General features: G+C 44.6%; 1 protein-coding gene across 2 annotated transcripts in view; it reads left to right on the top strand.

The window, feature by feature from the left end:
• The window catches only part of ME3 (malic enzyme 3), a 107,722-nt gene that overhangs the window by 50,737 nt on the left and 42,138 nt on the right, over positions 1 to 14,847 (top strand). For both annotated transcript variants that reach the window (XM_072326858.1, XM_072326857.1), the window contains 2 exons: positions 11,330 to 11,463; positions 12,480 to 12,629. In XM_072326858.1, the coding sequence (XP_072182959.1) occupies positions 11,330 to 11,463; positions 12,480 to 12,629 (284 nt within the window). The remainder of the gene's footprint in view (positions 1 to 11,329; positions 11,464 to 12,479; positions 12,630 to 14,847) is intronic.

A 14,847-nucleotide genomic window follows, 5' to 3' on the forward strand; every position in this document is an offset into this window, starting at 1 on the left:
GCTCCGTCCATTGATCTCTTTAAAAGGAAAAAACAAAAGAAGCAAGACCTAAGATTGAGCATTGCAGCAGAAGCAGCCTGGAAAGAAGTGTATACGGTTAAGCACAAGGCTCACAACTATCACCAATTGAAGCAGACTTCCACTCCGTGCTAACCTGAGTTATTTTGCTGTCTTCAAATCGGTGCTGACACAGCCTAGAGCACCAACTGTGTGGTGACCACCATGGGGTGTGTTCTTGGAGGATCCCTGTGTGCTTATTGCTGATGTTATCAGTGCACAGAACATCTTCATGAAAGTAGCCAAGCTGCAAATAGCTGAAAATAAACACATCCTAGTGGCAAGTTTTCTTTATTAAGTGGGAAAGTGGTAGTAAGGGTCATCCTACAGATTTGGCACTAAGTAATATTCATTTCCTTAAGTTCTGACATGCACGCATCTAATAACAGCTATAACTCTTGACATTCTTGGAAGCTCCCAGTGATGCATCCGGAAATGGCAACTTCAGCATGAAGCTCTGCAACTTCACTTCCTAGTACTTTCTTGTGAAAGGGGAGCAGAAGAGAAAGATGTATGGGATGGTATGAATGATTTTTATTGTACTAAAGCAGGAGGAATCCTTTAATAATGAAAATCTGATGGAACATGGAAGTGTGGGTGCCTAAGACTTTCCCTGTGAGCTCCTTTGGGCTCAGGAGTACCGACAGTTTTCAGGGCAGCGCATGACCATGTCATGGGGCTGGGATGTCCCCTCCTGGATGCCACTGGATATTGTGAAAGATGCACAGTTCAAAACCCATTGGCTGTTCATTTGTTCCTTACCCATCCTGTGCTGCTTTTTTGTCAGGTTGGTTTTGACATAAAGGACTAGGAAGTCTGTCAAGCTTGTTTCTTACCCAGTTGGCTGGACTCACTTGGCACTGTTAGCGTGCTGCTTCTGCTGGTATTACAGCCCTTCAGCATGCAGGATTTGACCCTGTGCAATTACTGAGTGTAAGACACGATGGAATTAAAACCACAGGGGACCTAATCTTGGGTACTCCTCTTGCTGCCCTGATTACTTTTGGGTATCACAATATCAGAAGGACGTGTTACTGTAAGTGAGCATCTAAAGATGGAAAAGGGTCTGGAGGGCAAGGTGTGTGAGGTTTGCTTTCCCCAGAATTTACATCTAGTTTTTCAGCAGTGCATGTCCAGGACATGCTCTTCAGTTCAGTTACTTCAAACACTAAGCACGTTCTGAATCACTTTACACTTCCTTTACTCTCATGTTGTTATATGACCATGGTGCGAAACAGAGGAGAATCAAAACCCTGGGCTGAAGCCTGAAGTTCAGGGATCTGTTCCCAAAGATGTGCCCGATCTCATCAGCTGGTTTGGAGAAAACAAGATCAGTGACCATCGTGTTGTACTGCATACAGGTTTTTCACAGCAGATCATAAGTGAAAATCACTGCAGCCTTCTCACACACCTTTGGGCTTTGCCTCTGCCTCCCACACTGTACCAGGATCTGTCACCAAGGCAGGAATTAAACAGCTGAAACCCCACTTTGAAAGGCAGACCTGAACTTCTGATGTATCGAGTGGCATCTCCTAACAAATATAGGTGCAGAGCTGAAACTGATGCTTTAGCAATTGTCTTTTCCCAATTGCCTAGAGAGCAGGCAAAGTCACACTTCATCTGTGCATCATTTAGCCCTATTGTTTCAGTTACCAATTAATAGATATTCTGCTGAAGGAAGGAAGCTGCTGCGCTGGCCTTAGCCAAAATTCATCCAAGCTAGGAGAGGCTGGATGAGTTGTGCTGAGGTGGACAGGCAGCATCCACGCCAAGAACAATATTTTGCATGTGAAGTTATAGCAGTTAATGGAAGCAAGAGTTGAACCTTTTCATTTTATTTTTCTGTAAACTCATTTGAAGGTTTGCCAGCAGGATGATGTACAGCTTCCTAGTCACAGTGAACAGTTCAGCTGCCTTGACCAACGAGTGGTCGCACGTGTTGCAAAATGACATAAATGCTTCATTACATCTTGCTGCAGTTCCTGTTCCATAGAAATGTTTGTCAAACAGCTTATGAAATCAAAAGGTTTTTTAATCTTTAAACTTCATCTCTAAGTATTTGTACTTCTTTATTTTCCCCATTCTGGACTTGGATAACTTCTTTCATACTGCCTTTGATTAGAAACAGTTGGAAGAGGAGGATGGGAGTTTTCATTTTTGAACTCTTTTGGAAAAATCTCAGGAACTTTATTTGATTTATAGTCTACTGTAAATATCTTTCCAGTGCAGCAAGTACCTTTGAAATTGGGAGTGGTTAAACTCAGTCTCAAGAAAGTGAAAAGAAAAATTAAAGCATGTATGAAATGAGCAGTATTTTGTCACCTGGACTATCTGGACATAGTTCTGCTCACACCATATGGAAAGAATAGAGCTAAACTTTTGAGGAGTAAAGAAAGTAGGAAATAAAAGGGCCATATCATTGGAAGAATATTTAGAAGTCCTGTGGGGGAAGTTTGATAGGAAGGATGTATCATTTTCTATTTGTGTTATTGTACAAATTGCAGTCCAGATGCTCCAAAATCAGGGCCAGAAATGCCGATTGCGTGTTATTTAGAGACAGCTCACAATAGGTTGACAAGAAACCGAGATAGCAGGCAGGGTGCAAGCAGAGGTGATGAGAGCTGTAGGCCCAAAAGGTCAGCTCACACGTATATGAGTACTTTGTGCATCTTCCCTTTTCCTCTCTGCATTCACCTCCAGAGGAGGAGGAGGAGGGGTCGGGTCAGAGGTAGTCACGGTAGGCAAGCTACTTTCCTTAGTGGTGCCAAAAGCCATTTGGACAGTGGGATGACTGATCTCAGCACTAAAGCAAAACATGTGCTTGGCAAAACAGCAGCTTCTGGGGTCAGCGGCGAGATCATCACAGTGCCAGATGGAGGCTGGGCCAGAAAAAGGCATGCATTTGTGCTGCATGTCATAGAATCACAGAATCTTTTCAATCAGAAGGGATCCTTAAAGGCCATCCAGTCCAACTCCCCTACAAAGAACAGGGGCACCTACAGCTAGACAAGGTCACTCAGAGCCCTGTCCAGCCTGACCTTGAGTATTGCCAGGGATGGGGCATCCAACACATCTGTGGCCAATCTGTTCCAGTGCTTCACTACCCTGATCATTAAAATTTTTTTCTTTATATCTAATCTAAAACTTCCCGCTTCTAGTTTGAATTCTTTGCCTATTGTCCTATAACAGCAGCACAAAGGCCTCCTCTTGCCTCCGCAGTGGAGCCATACACAGGAATTTGCTTCAGGAGTGGGGGCTGATTCTGGTCACAGAGCCACTGTGAGCCTCACGTGGAGCAGCTTTGATCCCTGACTCACATTAATCAGGGACAAACAGAGACCATGCCCCCAAAAAGCCCAATATAGTGTTACCCTGTCTCTTTATTATAGGCCCTAAAAGAGTAGAGTGCTGCAGGTCTGGCTCTTCAGTGGTGCATTGCAGTGTCATTGGGCCCACACGCCTTCAGCCTTGTGGTGGGTTGATGGTTGGGCTAGGCAGTCTTAGTTGTCTTTTCCAATCTTAATGATTCTTTAGGCCTCCCACACATCATGATAGCAGCCATTTCTCTGCATTAGCTGCCGGTGTTGGGAGTCCAGCAGAGAGCTCATGGTGAGATGGGCTGCAGAAGCAATGAGAGGAAAACAAGAGGCCTGGAGTCTCAAGAAGGAAATGGAGGCTCACACAGATATCCCGCAGGATGCACTGTGTTTACCTGCACATTTGGTTGTCTTCCAGTAGTGGTTATGTAATTGGGAGAGAATTCACTGTTGATTTTTCCAGTGCATTTGTTTCAGCGAGGTGACAGTTTTCATATTTAGGGCACTTCCTCATCTCTCATATTCCTAGATTTACAGGAAAACATTGTCTTTCTCCAGAATCTTTCATCTGAGGGGGTACCTGAACATTTTGTGCTCTGAGGCAGGTGTATATAGCATATCATTAAACAGCTATCAAAGCTGTGGTTAGATGGGAATGAGCAGAGAGCATGGGTTACTGCTCAAGAAGCCACTGCTGACTGTCCCTTTCTACAGAGCTTGAGCAGAAGCAGCATATGAGGATGTAGGAATGGTACAGTGGAGAAATAAGCTCTGACAAAAATCAGCAACAAAATTACTATTGGTTTAATTCAGACTCAGCTTCCACCCAAGGGAAGTGAAACAGCCAGCTGTGTGGCTTAGGCAGTGTGTGCCAGTGGTGTTCAACCAAATACAGCCATCAGCAATCATCCACGAATGGTAATCACATTCCAGCCTACCTCTGGAGCATCCTCAAGGTTGGGAGGAACTCGTCCTGAAGGTGTAACAGCAAAGAAGATGTAAGTTGAAGAGAGATTCCCGTTCTCCAAAATCACAGCACAAGGCAGTTTGCGTGTGAGCAGTAAGCACTCCAGTCCCATTTTGTGTAATTTGCTGCAACCTCAAAGGGAAGTTAGTGCTTGATATAGCACTGAACCCAAATTATATGTAACCACAATTCACATGACCAGCTGTGTGTGTGCATGACAGTAGAAGTTTCCAGACATTGTAAAACTGGCTTTTAAAACTGTATTCTTTCAATGTTTTAGACCACGTTTCAACCTTCCAATTGCCTTGATCTTTGTTCCCAGGCGTCTTTGCCTGTCCAAGTTGAGGATGAGGGCTGTTTTTCATAGACTTCGGAATGCAAGTGTTTTTATGCAGAATTCTTTCTGTCTAGGGAAAACATCATAACTGGGAGAAATGTGTGTCTGCAGCATCACAGGAATGGCCGTGCTCTGACAGAAATACTGTAGTTTGTGCTTGGTGGGGCTCTTACAGAGAGTGATGTTACATTGCTCACTCTCTGCAGGCAGTTAAAGAACAGCAACCCCCACAGCTGAGACAGAAATGAGAAGCCCATAAGCCACAAAGCTGTCCTGGGCTAGCTTGCTGTGTTCACTGACTGACATCTAAAAGGTGTGACAGTGATATGTGTGAAACAGATGAGGAATTGCACAGGGAGGCTGGGAATTGTGTAGTTGTTACCAGGATGTTTTCCTTTTATTGAGAGGAGAGAAAGCCAGTCCACTGGGATTTGGGAGCCAAAGTCACAAAGGGGTATTTTGGTAGGAGGCTGAGAATTTGGGCTTTGCCTCAGAAATCTACCCGGTGCTTGTCTGTAGCACAAAACATCACTACTACTTGCTCCATCAGTACTCCTTTCTCTATCAAGCATTTGATATAAAGAAAGGGGCAGTCAGTGGGCACTTCAGGTTTTACACTCATCCATGCAGGGACACTTCTCTGCAACCCGTGTGTGTGCAGGTACCATGTATCACCCCTTAAAATCAAGTCCTTCTGTAGCCTGGTGGTTCTATCCATGCACCAATTTTACTCTTCTCCCTTATCAGTGCACTTCATACTTGTAAAGACGTATTCAAAGCTAGTAGCAAAAGAAAAAAAGAACTCATCCTAATCTATTTCTCACTTAAGGCAAAGAAGTATTCCCACTAACTAGGACAGAAGTCCATGAGGTCTTGATTTTTCTCTCGTGGAAAGAAAACAAGGTATTGAGTTTAGCCCCAAATTTGAGTTTCTTATTAAGAAAATAATAATAATACAACAGCTGTATCATGTCATGTCTTACTTGGTATTAACTGTCTACCTCCACCTTTCCTGATAAGAAGGAAACAAGGTTTTTTTTAACTACCCGTGTAGTTACAGAGCCTTCACAAACCCACTCAGCCAAACCAGCAGCTCTCTGGGGAAGTCCATCTAGCTCAGGTTGAAAAATCCTTCACTCAGAGTAACAGATTCTTGTTTGAAGACAAAACACACATAATTTCTAGCAAATGGATTCTTTGCTTTGTTTTGTTTTCTATGAAGGAAAAATGAGTGCCCTGGAGGCTGGCAAACTGTGGGAAGAGTAATGAGTTCTCTGCTAAACTCAGTCTAAAGCTGTACCCCTGCTGTCTGAAAACATGGCAAGGGGCTTCGTGCTGACATTGCTCCTATGAATTAATGAATAAAGCCCTGAAGACATTCTGCTAATGAGATTTACTCATTGAGATAAACTTCCAGTAACATGTGGGAACGCCTTGGCTCTGCTGCTTCTTGCCTGTGAGCCTGCTACATGCCCATTGCAGCCATCAGGTCGCTGTACAGTAAGGGGTTTGGCACATGGATTTGGTACAGAATCATACAATCATTGAATCAATTTAGTTGGAAGACACCCTTAAAGGCCATCTTGTCCAACCCCCCTGCAATGAACGTGGACACCTACAGCTCCATCAGGTGCTCTGAACCCCATCAGCCTGACCTTGAAGGTCAGGGGGTGGCGCATCCACTACCTCTCTAGGCAAACCAGTATGTTCTGTTCACTCAGAAAAATCACTGCTGTAGGATGAGATAAAGGTGAGAATGGGAATGAAAATATACTGCTCTAATCCATCGAGAGAAAGCAAAACATTTCCTGGTGGTTCCCCAGGAACTGAAACAAACGGAATTCAGTTGCTTAATTATCTCTGTCTTGAGGGGTTTCTTTAGCATTCTCCAGCTCTGCAGGAGAGGAACAAGGATATGGAAGGGTTAGAAATCCATGACCGTATCGCTTTGTTACAAAGGAGATGGCCAAAAGGATGGGATTTTTCAGTTTGTGACTTTGAACCCATAGGGAAGGACTGGCACTATAAAAAGACTTTGTAAATCATGGTCAACAAAAGATTTGCTCAGCGATAACTGCTGAGAAGGTGCAGGGAGAAATCATTCCAGGTTTCAGATAAGACATGGTGATGTCTTCCATGTACCCCAAAGCACTGTGGGTTTGGTTCTTTTCCAAACATAAGAGCGCATACACGTGCAAATTGAAGGTATTAAGAAGATACAAGACATTTAAAATGAGAAAATAAAGGTTCACCCTTCCAGTGCGCCCCTTTCGCTGCTGGAGAGGGCAAGTGGTGTTGTCTGAGAATTGGCTCTGCCTTCAGGGACTGAAATAAGTGGCTTTTAACAGATTTGAGCTGCAAAGAGAGAGCTGCCACCTGTGGGCTTGGTGCTGTTGGAGATAAGAAACCAGAAGCATCTGAGGTTCTTTTTCAGCACAAAACCCCTTACTCAGCCTTCACAGAGCATGAAGCCTGGTGAGCAGCTGATATTTTGGCCTTTGTTGTTGGTCAATGACATAGCATCTGCCCTCTCCATGACAACTCATTCCCCACACATTTATAAATGAACTGCAGCACCTGGCTTTAGCTCTGCAGGGCAGTGGCTCACCTTCTAATCATTAGACCTTTCAAGACCAGAAAAAGAGTGGTACAAAATGGCTTTCAGGCAGCCTTAAAAAACAATACAAGAAATCCAACCCCAAAAGCTTTAATCTTAAACATAGCGAGAGCTCCGTGAATTCCAGCTTTTGATCTGAGGCAGAGTGTGTTTCCAAATTCATTTCACGCTGTGCTGTTCCAATGAATGTAAGGCTTCAGCCAGGGGTCCTGCTCCTGGACCTGCAGAGCTCTCTACTCCCAGCCACAGAGCTGTTCTAGGATGGACCAACTCTGTATGTAAAGGTATTTCAGATACGTCAGTGGTTGGGAAGGCAGCAGCTTCCTCATTGCACACAGCTGCAGCTGCCCCAGTATGAGAGTACCTCTACTGATGCCGCTGAATTGGATGCAGTGAGTGCAGAAGTCAGCAGGCCTGAAGGGCACATGCCCAAATACAGGCATTCCACCTTCATGGCATCTGCACACTGATGGCAGCTCTTGCTGGATAAGGAGAGCTGGATGCTCCTGGCTGCACAGCCATGGAGCTGATATTCAGACGGAGCCCAACCAATTGTGAAACATACAATAACTTTTTTCAAAGGGTGTTGGTAGCAGACTGCTGCTTCTTAAGGCATCACAGCATTATTTTGAATAGGGATGTGCTGGGATTAACTGGGAAGAAAACTTCTTATATTAAGTGTGTGAGCATTTGATGAAATATTGAAACTGTTCGCTATTTTAATAGGTGGAAAATAACTGAAAGGCCTCCTTATACATAGTGAAAGAATGCTACAAGATGATTTTTTAGTGGCTGGGGACAGAAATATCTAGGATGCCGTGTTTCTACCTTTTCTATCTCTTTCTCCCTTGGAAGAGTGAGCAGCACAGCTTTGCTGAGCTTCGCTGCTGCCGCAGGGTCAGGCTGTGGCCGGGTCTGCTGTGATGTGACTCACTGGGCAAGCAAGTGGAGTATTAGTGCCAAATATTTCTGTCTCCTCTTATCTATCCTCCAGGTTCAAAGGTTACAGGAAGTAAATGGTTTAAAATTGTGATAATCTTTTTTTCTTTTTTCCTACTCATTGCAGATAAAGACATTCATGGTAGCTGTGTTTTCCCTGCTGTGATACAGTAGTGTCAGCTCAAAGCCAAGCAGTGCTTTAGAACTGATGTCCAGTGTTGATCTTGGTCTGGTATTGTAGCAGTCTCTGGTTTGGAGAATAGAAACGAATGCAAATTTTCTGATGAGAATGTTTTTTCTTTAAAATAAAATAAATAAATAAATTGATAGATAAAAATGATGACTCATAAAAACGCAAGCTTTATCTTGTGGGAACATACCAGTTCTGCTGGGAAACTCTTCAGGGGAAAGGCTTCTCAAGTCCAGGAAGGAAATTTGCATTAAAAAATGTCAGATGCTGCAGCAAAACCATCCACGTCCTGGTGCAACATCCATCTACCAGCACAGGACTTGTGGAGCTGCTCCTGGGTTTGGCATGGAAATACTGAACTCTGCCTCCACTCATCTGCTGACTGCTGCTCAGCCAATGGGAATGAGTCCTCTTAGTCATGGTCCTGCATCAGAGATTTGGGAAGTGCTTGGTTCTGGCCTGATACAGAGCAGAAAAATTAAGAAATGGCTTGCAGCATACGGAACATTTCTTCTTAGATGTCCCACAGTCTGAATGTCCTTCCCCCCTGTGCTTGGCTGCACCTTGAGTGCTGTGTTCAGTTTTCGGTCTCTCTCTACAAGAAAGACATAGAAGCCCTGGAGTGTGTCCAGAGGGCAATGGAGTTGTGAGGGATCTGTAGCACAAGTCTTATGGAGAGTGGCTGAGGGAACTGGAATTGCTTGGTCTGGAGAAGAGGAGGCTCAGGGGAGACCTTATCATTCTCTACAGCTCCCTGAAAGGAGGCTAAGTGAGATGGGTTTGGCCTCTTCTCCCAGGTAACAGTGATAAGATGAGAGGGAATGGCCTCAAGTTGCACCAGGAGGTTCAGGTTGGATATTAGGAAAAATTTGTCTCATAAAGAGTAGTGAGGCACTGAAGAGGCTGCCCAGGGGGGTGGAGGAGTCACCGTCCCTGGGGGTGTTTAAGGAAAGAGCAGATGTAGTATCGATGCATGTGAGAAATTGATGGTAGGTGAATGGTTGGAGTGGGTGATCTTAGTGGTCTTTTCCTACCTGAATGATTCTATGATTCTAGCCTATGATTCTATGAAATCCATAAAGACTTCTCTTAACTTGTGCTACCACACCTTGCACTTCTCCAAGTAGGAGAAGTGTCACACGACGTGCAAGCCATGGATCTGGCAAATCAGATAATCAGTTCCAGCCCTTCCCTCCATCACCGTGTAGTCTCTGCCAGGTTGCTGTGTCCCTGCTGATGACCTGGCACACGTTCTCTGCAGCAGCCTTGCCATGGACAAGTGCACAGCTCTCACAGCGGCCCATTCCCACGACTGACAGTGTGTGTCAGCCCGGGGAGCTGCTCACAGCTCAATGACCTGGTTATTTTTAATCCCACTCCTTCCTCTCCCTCATTAACCATGTGACCCCACAAATACTTTTGCTGGCACACGCATTGGGGTGGCACGGGGACAGGAACAAGCAACTGGAGGCGGTGGAAGGCTGCCAGAAACAACTTCATCCAGATATATCTCCTTGTGCAGCACTAATAACAGCTATTTGCCATAGATTAACACCAGAGCCCTGAGGAAAACAGCAGTTTAACGGCTATATACTCATAAAGCTGCTCATTAGGATTTTTTCAAGCATTTCTCTGTTTGCTTGAGTAGACATACCCATAATTACTGATTCGGAATAATTTACTGCCAGCTCTTCATCAAGATACAACTCGGTTGGTTAGTTATGGATAAAGTTTTCATTAGGATTAAAGCACTTCAGACTTCTGAAAATGTTTCCTTCTATCCTGCTGTCTAATTTGGTATAAGAATAGCAGAAATCCTATTAATTAAAGACTAGAAGCTTTTATAATCTTCTTCCCAGACTGCAGAATGCATTTACCACTGCTGCTCAGCAGACTGAGCCTGCTGCAGGATGCTGTTGCTTCTCTGAACACACACACGTGGGAGTGGGATACACTCAGGCTTCTGCTTAAGAATGGTCCCTTAAGAGCAGGGATTTCCCATGCAATCCAGAGTTTGACCTTCAGCTGTGGGCAGGATGAGCTTCCTTATAGGGTGTATGACACCCTGCGTGCTCCCTGAAAAAGTGAGCTGGGGGACAGATTGGCACTGAGAAAGAGTCCTACACACCAAGTCTGTCTTCCATGCTCCTAATATGCCATTAATACGTGTTGTGACATGGAAATGCACGGCTGATGGCAACACAGAAACCATGTGAAGCAGATGAGTTTGGTAAGAGAATTCAGTGTCTAAATCTAAGCATGACATTTATAAAAGATAAACTTCAGTAGCGGAGTTTGAGGTCCTTGAAACGAGTAGGTATGAGCTAATCATATAATGATGGAATGGTCTGTGTTGGAAGATACCTTAAAGCACACTCAGTTCCAGCCCCTGCCCTGGGCTGGTTGCTCCCCACCAGCTCAGGCTGCCCAGGGCCCATCCAACCTGTCCTTGAGCACCTCCAGGGATGGGGCACACATGGGGCAGCAGTGCCAGAGCCTCACCACCCTCAGAGTAAAGAATTTCCTCCTAACATCTAACCTAAACCTCCTCTTTTGGTTTGAAGCCATTACTCCTTGTCCTATCACTATCTGCCCACATAAAAAGTTGATTTCTCTCCTGCTTATAAGCTCCTTTTAAGTGCTAGGAAGACACAACGAGGTCTCCCAGGAATCTGCAGCCCTGGTGGTTCAGGAGCCATGGTGTTTTGGGGGAGTGTACATTCCTGGGGGCCATACCTGCACCTTTATGGTGTTGTCTGCCATCATGAAGGAGAATCACTATCTGGGAGTGGGCATTTTGACAGTATGAGGACACATTCTATGGATCCCTTCTGCTTTTCTAATTGGGGTGTATCTGCCAGTGTGTATTGTGCTGACTGATCCTGCCTTCCCCTTTTCTCCCCAGGGAATGGCTTTCACACTTAAAGAGAGGCTGCAGCTGGGAATCCATGGCCTCCTGCCTCCCTGTTTCTTGAGCCAAGATGTTCAGGTCCTCCGTGTCATGAAAAACTACGAGAACAAAACAAATGATCTGGACAAGTATGTCAAAAACATCTCATTTCCTCCTTCCTTTCCTTTTAAGTCATGGTTCTTCAAAGTCCTTTGGAACAGTAGAGGATCCTGTTTCGAAGCACTGGGTTTTCCTTCAGAGTCACTCTTTTTCCACCCATCAGTAGTGTTTAATGTTTATTCTTGCCTGTCTGCTGTCAATTGCATGCCATTCCTGTCCCAAAACAGCACTGCTATTGCTTTTCTTCTACTAGCATATTGCTGGAGAGCTGTGACATTAACCTGTTGGATCTCTCTCCTTTGTGTACATATGCCCAACAAGAAGGCAGCCCATGCCCCAGAGCTCTCATGTTCTATGCACGTATCAGCATGCTCATTAGGATAGTGTCCAAACTAACGGAGGGGAGAGCAGAAAGAACCCACCAACTGGTAGGAAAAACAAACAAACAAACAAACAAACAAACCAAAAGCAAAAAGCAAAAGCAACATCTAAAATAAGAAAACCAGAAGTAATTATGTGTATTGATAGCACTGATATTTTTGCCTTAGTTCTTTTTGTAATGCTGGATTTAGCTATCATCCTGTGCTTTGTGACTGAGCGAGTGGGATAACAGAGAGAGGTTTTGCAGTAATACTTTTAGAAAGATGGTCTCTGAAATGTGCACGCTTACATTTGCCTGTGGGTGTATACAGCCACACAGACTGCATAGTAGATTGTGATGAACAAGATTATGTCCCACTGTTTCCATTCCATGTTTTCTAAAGCAGAAAAATTCTGCTGGTATGCAAAGGTCTGATTTCCAGCTCTGTTGACCCTGTAAGCTGTCAGTAGAGATGGTCAAGTCCTCTGGGAAATTCTGCCCGAAGTGTCTGTTCATGATCACAGAATCATAGGATGATGTAACGCTGCTGTTCATGCTGTAGCACTTAGGAAGGGTCGGGGCTTTGCAGAGCTGAGTACATGCAGAGGGAGCCAACTGTTTCTCTTTATGAAACTGCCAACATCCATATGTGCTGATATATATCTGTTTCATTTTACTTGCAAGGTATATTGTTCTTATGACATTACAAGACAGGAATGAGAAGCTGTTTTACCGAGTGCTGACTTCCGACATCGAGAGGTTCATGCCCATCGTTTACACCCCAACAGTTGGTCTGGCGTGTCAGCAGTACGGGTTGGCTTTCAGGAGACCACGGTGAGTGAAAAAACCATTCTTGCCCTTTCTTTCGCATGAATATTGCTTTTGTGCCAGCAGCCCATCCTGATGTGGGTGGCCTGAAACATCTAAAACTTCATCCCTAATCAAAAGATGAGCTATCAAGCAGCTTCATGGGTATGTTTGATGATGAGCTGGGGAGTCGAGAATAGCTCTGCTTTCTTCTTATAAGCAGTGAACGGAGTGGTCTTGTTCTCCAGCAGTGCTGCACAGTCTGAAGCCCAGCTCCAAATGTGTCTCTGAATTTATGGTTGCACCCCTTCTCCTGCTGCAGTCTTGGGAGCACAGAGCTCCTTCTGCAGTGCTGGCTTGTGAGTAATTGTTGCATTTGGAATACACTGTGCTGACTTTCATTTTCTCTATGTTCTTCCCACAAACCACCCCACAAAAATCGTTTTCAAAGGAGATGCTGATCCACATCAGTGCCTTCCTCGCTGCTCCAAACAGTTCCTGAGTAAATGATGCTACATTAAATGCTGTGCACTGCATTGGAGGGCCCTGCTCTGCATAATTGCTCTTAACGATTATTGTTTAGATAAGCCTCTCGTTAGCATTCTGAAATATGTTTTAGGTCTATCCTGAAAATTCAGCAGGAAGTTTCAGTTTTCAAGCTCTTTTTTGGGGGTTGTTTTTTTTTTTGTCCCTGAAATGTACCAGTAGGCAGATATAAACACTTTTGCTTGACATGTGGGGATATACACAGTAAAGGAATGGAGCAATACTATTTTAAAAGCTATTCACGAGCATGGGATTTAACTGTGGTTTCAGATGTAAGTAGTGGGATAGGAGGGGAAACTGAGGCATGTTCTGCTGAATGACTCGGGGTCACAGTGGGGACCATGAGGCAGACATTGAAGATGTGAAGGCTGTGTAAACAGGAGATGAATAACACGGCATGGATAAGATGGCCAACCAAGATAGATACATGGCAGCTGGCAGCCAATTTCTGACCCTCAGTTCCATGAACGGCCATTTTAATTCAGAGAAGCACAGGACCACAGAATCACAGGTGTTGGAAGGGACCTCAAGAAATCAGTGAGTCATCATTTCTGCCATCAGTTTGCCTTTACCTTGCAAAAAATTCCAACAGCATTTGGGACTTCTGCTTCTTTTCCATCCCAGCCACACTGGGATGTCTTTGTACACTCAACTCCTTCTGCATTCACTGCTTATGGAGAGTTCCCCACTCTCTAACTCACTTTTTTTATGATGTTTTCAACCCACGTTATTTCACCAGTGCGGTAAGGACATCTGTTCTCACAGTCTGAGATCTTACACTGCTGAATTTGGGCTTGGAGTTGCTCTGGATTGCAGCCTGTGGCTTCTGCAGTAAAGGGCAGACCCTTATTGCACCCTTAGCACACCGAATTTCCTATGGCAAGGAGTTCCTCCTGTGAGTGAATTTCAGCCTAGTGTCAGGTTTGGTTTTAATCAAACATATTTTTTTTTAGCAAACAAGGCTTTGGTTCCAAAAAGCAAAGAGCTATTATATCGTGCAAAGTGATGAGATTAAAACGAGAATCATTCGTGCGTGCTTATTTTGTAGCTGTGTCTTATTGTCTCGCAGCAAATATCTTCTCTTCTGGAGTGCATTATGTACATCAGGAGCTTGCATGCAAGAAGCTTAGCTCAGGGTAGTATGCCAACACCTCCTGCTCAAATCATTGGGACCAGCAGATTGGGGGAGCTCAGGAATTATTAAGTCTAAATTTCTAGCTCTTCAGGTATTAGTTCCCCTCTGCTGCACTGATTGCCTGTGAAGGCAATTCTTCTCACCCAATTTTATTTGCATCAGAAGGCTTTTAAAACAAAAGGATCGCCACATAAACCTCATATCCCGATGTATCTCACAGTTGTTTTAGGAAGTGCACAACATAGAATCATAGAATCCTTAGATTTGGAAGGGGCCTCTGAAGGCCATCTAGTCCAACTCCCCTGCAATGCACAGGGATGCCACAGGTAGATCAGGATGCCAAGGCCCTGATCCAGCCTCGCCTTCCAAGTCTCCAGGGATGGGGCATCAACTACATCTCTAGGCAACTTGTTCCAGTGCCTCACCACCCTCAATGCAGAAGACTTTTTCCTTATATCTAATCTAAATCTCCCCCCTTGGATCTAGAACTGGGGAAAGCTTCCAAGCTGCTCGATTTTGCTCTGCTGCCACAGGAAGCCTCATCATAATCCTGTTCATTAGCTG

This window comes from Excalfactoria chinensis, chromosome 1 (genome assembly GCF_039878825.1).
Source record: "Excalfactoria chinensis isolate bCotChi1 chromosome 1, bCotChi1.hap2, whole genome shotgun sequence".
Taxonomy (NCBI): domain Eukaryota; kingdom Metazoa; phylum Chordata; class Aves; order Galliformes; family Phasianidae; genus Excalfactoria; species Excalfactoria chinensis.